At 41.8% G+C, this 12,194-nt stretch overlaps 1 protein-coding gene across 1 annotated transcript in view; it reads left to right on the top strand.

Annotated features, from left to right (window-relative positions):
• Nucleotides 1–12,194, top strand: part of LOC133642453 (protein CASC3-like) — a 31,539-nt gene extending 19,345 nt beyond the window's left edge. Inside the window, exons 5-11 of the mRNA XM_062036644.1 lie at nt 2,197–2,345; nt 2,419–2,592; nt 5,030–5,709; nt 6,620–6,778; nt 6,872–6,970; nt 9,154–9,320; nt 11,846–12,194. Of these exons, the coding sequence (XP_061892628.1) occupies nt 2,197–2,345; nt 2,419–2,592; nt 5,030–5,709; nt 6,620–6,778; nt 6,872–6,970; nt 9,154–9,320; nt 11,846–11,992 (1,575 nt within the window). The 3' untranslated portion in view covers nt 11,993–12,194. The remainder of the gene's footprint in view (nt 1–2,196; nt 2,346–2,418; nt 2,593–5,029; nt 5,710–6,619; nt 6,779–6,871; nt 6,971–9,153; nt 9,321–11,845) is intronic.

Here is a 12,194-nt window from a genome sequence, read left to right on the forward strand (position 1 = left end):
GGAGTTGAGGTGCTGGGAACATAATAGCTGAATAGACAAGTCAATAACCAACACATTTGAAACAGAAATGAGGCTATTTTCAGGAAGAAGTAGGTCTATTTGATCATGTGATTTGGTTTCACATTGCCATGATGACTAATGTTGGAACCCTTTTCCTCAGTCTATCAGCATAAAAGTATATGTTGTCCTGTCAGTTGGATGACACATGGGCATACATGCTAATGGGCATTGGCACTCAGCATCAAGGGTTGGAGTTGGGGTTGAATCACCAAAAATAATTCCCAGGCTTGGCCACCGCTGCTGCCCACTGCTCCCCTCACCTCCCAGGGAGTGATCAAGGGTGATGGGTCAAATGCAGAGAATCATTTGGCCACACCTAGTGTGTGTGTGACTATCATTGCTACTCTCACTTAATATATTTCCCCCGTTAGCATGTATGTCCATGTGTCATTGACTGTGCTGGCATGCTAACATTGGTTGCATACTAGCTTTGTTAGACAAGATCATAAACTGTATTGGACAACATAGTTTACATACCAAATGTCCATTTATTACAAGTCATAAGAAAACCTAAATGCCGGACTTGCCTATCAAGGAGGAAATTAGCAAGTTTGGTGTCAGATGAAAAAATCTTCAATGGTCTCCATCTTTCAAAGGCATCCAAATCCTGGTTTTGTCATGAATAAGTTGAGAACGGTAACTTTTAGATGGACTAAGGTCTGACATGTTTAGTAACTTTACCAGTGGCAGTACCGTATTTTTCGGAGTATAAGTCACACTGGAGTATAAGTCGCATTTTTGGGGGAAATGTATTTGATAAAAGCCAACACCAAGAATAGACATTTGAAAGGCAATTTAAAATGTGTAAAGAATAGTGAACAACAGGCTGAATAAGTGTACGTTACATGAGGCATAAATAACCAACTGGTATGTTAACGTAACATATTATGGTAAGAGTCATTCAAATAACTATAACATATAGAACATGCTATACGTTTACCAAACAATCTGTCACTCCTAATCGCTAAATCCCATGAAATCTTATACGTCTAGTCTCTTACGTGAATGACATCAATAATATTATTTGATATTTTACGCTAATGTGTTCATCCTTTCACACATAAGTTGCTCCTGAGTATAAGTCGCACCCCCGGCCAAACTATGAAAAAAACTGCAACTTATAGTCAGAAAAATACGCTAGCTGGACCGAGATGGTGGTGTGTAACTGGCTTCCTGGATGTGACACAGTCACAGACTTTCTAATTGGTTAAACGGTGGTAGGCGGGGCATCAAAACAATAACAATTTTTCGGGGCTGTAAATCTTATGAGCATATCCTGGCTGAACTACTGTTGTCAGTTATAGAGGTATTGGAAAATAACATGATCTATTAATGCCTTTTGATTGCCATTTAATGACATTATTCCATATGGCTCCTTTAACGTTAAGAAGGGACATACCCCAATATAAACTTGTAAACTGAAATATTCAGTTGTGTACATCAAACCTACAGACAGGGATCCATCTATACTTGAAGAAATAATGGCAACAGGAAGTGAACTCGTGTGGCGTCACAGCCCAGGAAGTATATTACCTGAGGGGGTGTGGCTCTAGGATAGAGTTGCCCAATAGGAAACATTCTTTGCATGCATGCTGTAGAATTGGACATTGGCAATGATAATGTTAGTAAATGATGTAGTGTGTTCAACATTCATGGGGCATGTAAGTGCCCAAAAGGTTGGTAGATAAGAAGAAATGTAAATGTCAAATATAATGTAGAAATGCAGTCTTCATTTTCTTTCAGCATTTTGTGCTAAAAAGAAAGGTTTCTCTTCTTCTCAAAGGGTACTTTCATCCTGGTACTCTCCACAATGTAGTTAGTGTAAAAGTGAGCACTCAAATATATATGCACATACATGTAGGAATCATGTTCCATGGACTATTGCAGAGATGTGACCGAGAGGCACTTCCGGGTTGGGGATATTGCACGCCTCTGTACCAAAGTAAATGTGCCCTACCTAAAAATAAACCCCTATCATGCATACTCATGGAACTAAGTAGGTTGTCATTGTATTAACAAATATGTAACAATGTGCCTCAATAACAATACTAATTCCCATGTATGTCTTTGAAAGGCAAAGTGCTCCATAATCCACCTTTAGTTGTCTTGAATATCTGCCCTCTAACTGACCTGCAGGAGTCCACTAGTGACCCCGAGACAAAAGCGGGAGGGAAATCTGGCCAGCAGCTTGATGACGACGAAGACCGCAAAAACCCGGCTTACATCCCTCGGAAGGGTCTGTTCTTTGAGCATGATGTCAGAGGCCAGAGCCAGGAGGAGGAGAGGTCCACAAAGATCACAGCACTCCTTTTGAAAGTCTTGCTTCACATGGCCTTGTCTTGTTTGCTCTCGCTCCAGGCCCAAAGGCAGGAACCGCAAGCTCTGGAAGGACGAAGGGTGCTGGGAGCATGACCGCTTCAGGGAGGATGAGCAAGCGCCTAAGAGTCGCGAGGAGCTCATCGCCATCTACGGTTACGATATCCGCAACGGCTGCCATTCTGGAGAGCGTGCGTTCAGACAGCGGCGACCTCGGTGAGGAGATTATCCATAGCTAGTGATGACAATGTTGTTACCCTGGTACTTCATCCCTTCCCAAGGCCCAATGGAAACAGAGTACAGTTTTCATGTAAGGAATATTGTCAATCCAAGCCCTTTTAATACATGGGTTTCCGTTGGCAAAGGATTATGGGTAATCCTCGCGGCAGCCGCCACCTTGTGTGTCGTCACTTGCTTTATTCGCCTGTGGCACTTTTCTCAATATATTTCGCACTTTTGCTTGGACAATGATGGGGAAATTTGGAAGAGGACGGGAAGGATTCTTACAGACAGACGTTAGATGGGGATTGTAAAGCCAGGTTTTTACAGAAATGGAAGGATATTGGCCATAAAGATCTGTATGAGATGGGAAAAGGCTGATTTAAGTTACCCAGACAGGGTCAACTATTTGGTGAACAGTGTCAGTGCCTATACTCTGGATGAGCTCTAGGGCTACAAGTCTTTGTGTGTGAATAGCTACAGGACATGAATCTGGCTACAAAAATGTGTATTCCAACTGATCCATGTGTGCCATGGGTCATATCAGGGAATATCAGGACACTGTACATGTATGGCAGGTGTTGGGGAAATATCTTCACATGTGGCTGCATTGGTATTTGCACTTGAAGCCAGCATGAAGATGCACATCAATCTTACTTCCATAAGCATAACAGCCTTTATCATCCACAAGGAAAACATTACAATTAGAGAATGATGAGAGCAAACTTTAGTGTTGTTTTGCATTGATTCTCGCCAGCCACAAGTTGTGCTTTATTTCCCCTGCTGTACAGTGACCTTAGGATCATCATAGTACTTTGTGGTTCCTTATCCGGAATTCACAACATTTCTATAACCCCACACGACGCACACGTGACCCATTTTGCACAGAAATAACAATAGAGGCGTGCTTGGTTAAAAGTGTTTGCATACACGCTTCGCTTAGTTTTGACACACGATGGCGGACGTCATGGGAAACCTATCTATACAGAACAAGTATAGTTTTGTGTACAGAAAACAATGAAGTACATACAACTGGTGGATGAAATAGATCAATAAAAATGTAACATTTGAAAACTGCTTGGCAAGGCGGTGGTGAGCAGCGAGGTCTTTGTACTTTGGTGAAGTCAACAATGTTTCTCAAGCATGTCTCGTACTCTACTTTTATGGCAGTCTTTGCTCACTCAGCCACATTTTGAACAGTAATTGTGCATTAGTAAGTTAATAGTCCTGCTGAATGTGTGGGGAAGTTGTTTGTAACAGATTTGCAGAAACGTAGCATTCCTCTTTCATACTTGATTAGGGTTGCAAAGGGGTGGAAAGTTTCCAGTAGATTTCCGGAAATTTACCACGGGAAGTTAAGCTCTGGAAGTTTGGAAATTTTGACCATTTTTTGATTATTCAAAGTTGGACACCGTCCATCTTATTGTGTAGAATAAGATGAGAAGCTTGTAAAAGACTAATGCATTGCCACACACAGATATAAATAGTCAGTAAACAACTGGAGTAGTCTTTAAAAATATTTGACTGATGGACAAATGAATAGAAATAGGCTAGATGAATAAATGAACAGTCAATCAGCATGCTAAATCAAACTATAAGCTACATTCTTGTATGACAACAGAATGGCTAGCAGAACAGAAGGCAGAGGAAACTACACCTTTTCATTTAGTATTTGCTAGTTGAACTTTACACATCACAAAAAAGGTCAATTCGGATCGCTAACGTTGTTAGCATAAATGAATGGGATTTAACATTGAGAAAATTAGCATCACGGCTAACGGAGAAATATTTTGGGTTCATTATGAGACTGTGGTGATACATAAACCTAGCTAGCTAGAGATATTGGCCCCAAAATCATTGAACAAGTACAGGAACAGCTAGCTAGCTTGAGTGTAAGTCTGCTTGAGTAGTCTACAGCAAGTACACCTCTATTACACTTAAATACCATACATCAAATATATTTACCCCATTAACACTTACCTGACTGGATGAAGTCCTTGGGCTCAAATACTAGTGCTGTAGTGTGGAGCATGCTGGGAAATATCTGCACATGTGGTGGAGGAATGCACAGTGCAGGGTTGAAATTCAACTGAATTTGCATTAAAACAGGTTGTTTGAGCTAATAATCATGCTGCAAGACCTTGCATGTTGCATTCAATGTTTATTCCCATTCATTTACCGTTAATTCCCCTCGAAAGTTTCCAACTTTGAATATTCCTGGAATTTTGCAAGCCTATACTTGACACAACTCAGCACTTGACCATGCCTAAAAACAAAATGAAGGCACTGTTATCGGCTGCCGACATTATTTTGCAGTGATCCGCTATTGCTCCCACGCCTTTGTCAGAAAGTAAAAGGACTGACTCCTGACAGTGACGACAAGAAAAGATGTCAAATGTTGCTGTGTAAAACTCTAGCACTTGTGTCTGTGCAGGTCCTCCGTGTCCCCCAGCAGGGACAAGCGATGGCGGGAGGGGGGAGAGCGCCCTGTTCGCTCCTGGCAGAGCAGCCGAGGAGGCGCTGCTCCCCCGCACAGCAGCAATGTCTCCCGCAGCAGAGCCCTGCATCATGCCTCCGGTCAGTCACCTCAGAGTCATCCCAGGGACCGAGCGGGTCCCAAACCCCCGTCGGAGCTTGCAGCAGAAAGGGGAGTGGGCTGCAATGGAGGGCGTGGGAGGGGCGCTGCCTCCACGGTTGGGGACCACCTCCCAGGCAGCAGAGTTGAAGAGAAGCGGACCTTAAGCAGCGTAACGTTCTCCTCGTCACAGAGACGAGCGCTGGAACACCAAGAAGGGGCTGACAGAAGTGCGCTTGGATCGTCCTCCGCCGCCGACGCCAAGACACCGGCTGCCGCATCGCCTCCAACCGAACGACCTGTCGAGCGGAAGTCGTACTCGCTGGCTCGCAGGACTCGATGCCGGCCGGCCGATCTGGGCAGCAAGCAGCCATCTGTGGAGGAGGCAGTGACCCGGGCTGGCGAGGGCGTTGGAAAGAACCAGGTGGGGGCGGGAAGCGCCGAAGATCTGGACCAAGACGTGGCTCGACTCAGTCTGGTGTCGGGCCACAACTGGAACCACAACCCCACCACGTCGTACGTGCGCTCTGACATTAGAGGTAAGAGGATAGAATAAAATACAGATGATATCATTTGTAATACTAACCTTATAAATGGTGACAATGCATGTTGATCCATGGCAGCAAATAAAGTAGCATTATCACTGGAGGACGAGGAATAGCTAAACATGCTACACTACACACCCTAGGAGGATATGCTAACTGCCAGAGACGGGCTGATCCATACAAATATCGACCGTAACGATACCAAGTATATAATATGGTCTATACTACAGTGACCTTTTTGATACCCATCAAATATTTTGGCACAGGGGACTTTAGGGGCAGAAATAAAGGTATTTAAATCAGAGCTGATAGTAGGAAATCGTTTAATTGATTCTAATTGTGATCACTCTTTGATGTTGAAAATGTGAAGTATCAGCGTTGGTACGACCGATACTGCCCCTGGGACTACTTGGTATGGGATCCATACCCTCATTGGGAGTATTGGCCAAAAGGTAGATGAAGAGAAAAAAGAGAAGAATACATTTGAACAGAAGTGGAGATAGAACAGATACTCACAGTAAATAATAGTTTGGATCAAATAATACCAGCAGAAATGTTACAATGTTACCCCACACGTCAACAACCAAAGCTTTTGTAACCGCTTTGGAAATGATTCTACCATTTACATACCAAATAGTGATGGTACCTAGTCCGCTACATTTTTGGCACTGAAAGAATGTCGGTCCTAGCGGGCACAGATTTGCGTAAATTCAACGTTGCCACGTTTCAGTATCTGGGGTGAGGTCACGCCCGGTTACCGACTGGGCACTCGGCAGCACCTCCAGGTAATGTTGTTGCTTGACCATGTGATAGCAGACAATATATTGTGATATGGAGATCAGGATACAGATTTGAGGCCTACTTGAAGTGTACAAGTGATGTGGTACATTGTTTCTGTCCACAGGCATGCACGTCCCCGGGGGGCCGCCTCAGTTCTCCGCTTTGGACGAGATTGCAGCTGGCTCAAACCGCGCCAAACGCTACTCCTCACAACGCCAACGAGGCGTCGCCGAGCCGGCGCCCGTGCATATGGGCGTGATGGAGGGACACTACTATGAACCCAGTAAGAAATACTTCAACTATGACTCCACTATTGTTTGGATGATATACATTCTTTAGTTTGCTAAGTTCAATCCATTGCTTTTCTACCCACCAGTGTCGTATCAAGGACCAATTTATACCCATGGCGATGGCGCCGCACCCATCCCACCCCAAGGCATGCTGGTCCAGCCAGAGATGCACATCCCCCACCCTGGTCAGTCTTATTTCCCAACTAGGGGCTTAACGGTAAACGATCTAATTACCGGTACCCTTTAAATTCAAACGATCCACAAAGTACACAGCTCATTTACTAGAGAAGCATGCTAGACAGCTTAAAGGGGAACTGTACTTTTTGGGGAATTTATGAGAGACATGATGATGGATGTTTTTATTTAATGCATTCTAAATATTAAATACATGCCATCAAAAGTGTGCTTACAACAGAGCCTATTGGAGCTTTACAAATTTTCCTATAAAGCCTTTAAAAACACCTCCATTGAGGTTTTATATACATGATGTAAGTATATATGTCATGTAGTAACATTCATAATAACATGTAATATATACATGATGTAAGTACATATGTCATGTAGTAACATTCATAATAACATGTAATATATACATGATGTAAGTATATATGTCATGTAGTAACATGCATAACAACATGTAATATATACATGATGTAAGTATATGTCATGTAGTAACATTCATAATAACATGTAATATATACATGATGTAAGTATATATGTCATGTAGTAACATGCATAATAACATGTAATATATACATGATGTAAGTATATATGTCATGTAGTAACATTCATAATAACATGTAATATATACATGATGTAAGTATATATGTCATGTAGTAACATTCATAATAACATGTAATATATACATGATATAAGTATATATGTCATGTAGTAACATTCATAATAACATGTAATATATACATGATGTAAGTATATATGCAATGTAGTAACATTCATAATAACATGTAATATATACATGATGTAAGTATATATGTCATGTAGTAACATTCATAATAACATGTAATATATACATGATGTAAGTATATATGCAATGTAGTAACATTCATAGTATGTAATTTTACATGATGTAAGTATATACTGTATGTAATATAATAACATTTATAATATTTACTTATTTTTTATCATTTTAAGCATACGCGGCGCATTAAAGTCATCACTATTTTTTCCCCTAACAATATCGCTGATTGTTACTCACTGCAGACAAACATAATAAAACATCACTTACTGTACAAGGTCTGCTGTCATTAGGATGCTGACTGCTAGGATGTTGATATATTCCCATTTAGGTGAAGTTGATATATTCCCATTTAATAATAATAATAATAATACCTGGGATTTGTATAGCGCTTTTCTAAGTACCCAAAGTTGCTTTACATGTAGAAGCCATCATTCATTCACACCTGGTGGTGGTAAGCTACTTTCATAGCCACAGCTGCCCTGGGGTAGACTGACGGAAGCGTGGCTGCAATTTGCGCCAACAGCCCCTCCGACCACCACCTATCATTCATCATTCAATTCACCGGTGTGAGTGGCACCGGGGGCAAAGGTGAAGTGTCCTGCCCAAGGACACAACGGCAGCGATTTTTTTTTTTTGGATGGTAAGAGGCGGGGAATTTAGGTGAAGAATGACATATTTTGGTGTTGTTTTCGCCATGTCCGAGTCCTAAGTGGCTGTCAAAGTGTTCCAACTTGTCAGAGTACGTCCTCAGCTTTCTACTGTCCAGGTGAGAGGCATGATATATGATCTAGAATAAACTTACAGGGAGCAGGGAAGCGAGGAAGCAGCAGACCACTCCATGATGTCAACATAGGCACACAGGAAGTGATCACGTTTGTAATAACAATATTACTGATACTTGGTAATATTCAAGTCAGCAAATGTAAATGGAGTATTGTTGTTTGAATGGTTATTGGATTTAATGGGCGCAATAGGAGACTTAAGTGGACCTTTATTTACATGTATTTAATATTTACATTGCATTAAAAAACAATCATGTGTCATGTCTTTCATAATGATTGTGAGTGATAAGCAACATTCCCCTTGAAATGCTAACATGACTACAACATATCTTCCCATTTTTCGGAAAGGACATATAAGCAGAGTATTGTCTGAGCAATATTTGTGCTCTCCTAGCCTGAGAGGTGGCTCCTCCAATGACAACAGGAAGTGGATGTGCATGATGTTTCTTTATCATGATCATACCCCCACTTAAAACGCTGAAATAAAAACAATATGGCTCATGTTTCTTCTTGTGTGGCTGTTTGTATTCATGCTTTACAATAAAACTTGGTTATGAATGTGAGTACTATTGATAATAACCATCCATAATCTCTCTGACTTTCTCAGGTCTCCATCCCCACCAATCAGGAGGCCCAATGACTAACCCCACCCTCTACGGAGGCCCACCTGTATCTCTGTCGCCAGGGCAACCGCAGCAACTTCTTCCACCACCTTTCTACCCTCCACCAGGGGTGATGACTTTCCCTTACCCTGCCATGTACCCTACCCCTCAGGTACGCCATCTTCACCCCAAAGAAACATGAGCTGCCAGAGAGCCATATGAGTCTAGTCTACTTACGTCTCTTGTCCCTGCCCTTACATTTACGGCCCGCCAAGTCCAATAATGACAAACTTAAGAGAAGAATGGTGTGGTCCTAGATGTAAAACTCTTATCCTCATTTATTTTCATGCTTGTTCAGCCATGTGATTTTTACGTCTATAGTCGGAAATCCCGCTTTTTTATCTCTGTAAAAATACAATTATTTGTAGTTTTTTCCCACCTACAATGTGTGTTAAAATCTGGATCCGTCTTTTTGCCATACCTGCCAACAACTACGTAATGAGTATGGTTTTTGATCATCCAGTGATAAAAACTAGGGTTTTCCATTAAAAATGGAAGTTATGTAGCTTTACTACATTTCCCAGTAGCTTTGCTACTTTTTAAACAAGTAGCGATTTCCGTAGCTTAGCTATTTTTAGACCCATGTAGCGGTTAGCTAAGCTACATGTTATACAGAAGAACAGAGTGGACTAGTGTAACTCCACGGGCAGGGGACAAACTACATCAATGATGATTGTATAAGAAACATCCATGATTGCTTGTTTACTATGATGAGTCACCATTGGTTAAGATTAGGGCAAAGCATTAGGGACAGGCCAATCAGAGGCAAGATAGGGCGGGTCATGGAACCAGGAAGTGACATCACACAGACATCCCAAATGACGAGAGCGTCTGAGAAGAGAAGAGGGAATATTCAAGATTTATATAAAAAAACTAGTGGAAGATGGCAGAGGGATTCTTTTCCTTAGATGTTTCTTTTGGCCATGTAGACCACGTCCAGGAAACCCACAATGTGTCTATTTGGACAAATATATGATAAAACTTGTTTACCATGTAAGCCCACATCTAAACTAGAATACACATTTAAGAAGACATGATTGTGGCAGACATGTTTGCTACAGTCTAGTCTGTCTAAATGCTAACTTTCATTTTCATTGATGTTTTACAACAAGACAGTAGCTGACATTTTGTTCTACTCTTTATATTTTGACATGCATGGAATAGTTTAGAAACATAAACAGCCCCGCGGCCCGCAGATCCCCAGCTTATTTTCACTCTTTTTCATGAAGTTGAAATCCCACGCCTGCTTGTTGTAGTGGCACATGTACCTTTTAAAGGATGCAGACAAGCCAGGGGTGGGCATCCTTCACCACGTGAGCATAAAACACCACGTATAGTTTCACTCCACTTATGAAATAGCATTCATGAAATCACAACCACTCAGCAGGTTTATTTGCTCACTTCCAAAACTGCTAATTTTCACTCCTCTCCAGCTGGTGTTTTTTTGCAAATGTCTTCAACATTAGATTGTTGCTATTTTCTCCCTACAAGTTAAACACACACATGAAGTAACCTGGTCAGCAGTCAATCTGTTCATCAATGTCAACAAATATCTTCAGTAACTATGATGAGTACTACTTGATGAAGGTGTACTGTCAGTAACTATGATGAGTACTACTTGATGAAGGTGTACTGTCAGTAACTATGATGAGAGTACTACTTGATGAAGGTGTACTGTCAGTAACTATGATGAGTACTACTTGATGAAGGTGTACTGTCAGTAACTATGAGTACTACTTGATGAAGGTGTACTGTCAGTAACTATGATGAGAGTACTACTTGATGAAGGTGTACTGTCAGTAACTATGATGAGTACTACTTGATGAAGGTGTACTGTCAGTAACTATGATGAGTACTACTTGATGAAGGTGTACTGTCAGTAACTATGATGAGTACTACTTGATGAAGGTGTACTGTCAGTAACTATGATGAGTACTACTTGATGGTGTACTGTCAGTAACTATGATGAGTACTACTTGATGAAGGTGTACTGTCAGTAACTATGATGAGTACTACTTGATGAAGGTGTACTGTCAGTAACTATGATGAGTACTACTTGATGAAGGTGTACTGTCAGTAACTATGATGAGAGTACTACTTGATGAAGGTGTACTGTCAGTAACTATGATGAGTACTACTTGATGAAGGTGTACTGTCAGTAACTATGATGAGTACTACTTGATGAAGGTGTACTGTCAGTAACTATGATGAGTACTACTTGATGAAGGTGTACTGTCAGTAACTATGATGAGAGTACTACTTGATGAAGGTGTACTGTCAGTAACTATGATGAGTACTACTTGATGAAGGTGTACTGTCAGTAACTATGATGAGTACTACTTGATGAAGGTGTACTGTCAGTAACTATGATGAGTACTACTTGATGAAGGTGTACTGTCAGTAACTATGATGAGAGTACATTGAAGTTGTACTGTCAGTAACTATGATGAGAGTACATTGAAGTTGTACAAATATGAAGGTGACATAATAATGATCTTAGGACATGAGAGGGATGCACATTTGTTGGCCACTCAGCACTTTTTGAAAGGGGCCGCCATGACGTCATAGGTGCAGCCGCCATATTGAGACACACTAGCACTTCCTGCTCTCAACATGACCACTTCCTGCTCCCTCCAGGGCCAGTCCCAGGTGACCTATGGGGGCGTGACCTATTATGACACGGTGCAGCAGCAGGCCCAGCCCAAACCTTCGCCCCCCCGCCGCACATCCCAGCCTGTCACTGTCAAGCCCCCCCCTCCAGAAGTGCCATTTGCCTCAGAGTGACCCCGCCCCCCCCTCACCTCCGACCACAGGTGAGTCTTCAGAATGTTTGTTGTGCCGAGGTCTTAGAAGCGGCGGGAGCATCGTTCAGACTTTGTCAGCCATGTTGGCGTGGAGCAGCATTCCAAGACTGTCTACTTGTGTTTCCATGTCGGCTTGTATTTTCTTCAAAGTCCTCCCTAATAAAGACGGCTTTTCAAGTTGA

This window comes from Entelurus aequoreus, linkage group LG25 (assembly GCF_033978785.1).
Source record: "Entelurus aequoreus isolate RoL-2023_Sb linkage group LG25, RoL_Eaeq_v1.1, whole genome shotgun sequence".
NCBI classification, from domain to species: Eukaryota; Metazoa; Chordata; class Actinopteri; order Syngnathiformes; family Syngnathidae; genus Entelurus; species Entelurus aequoreus.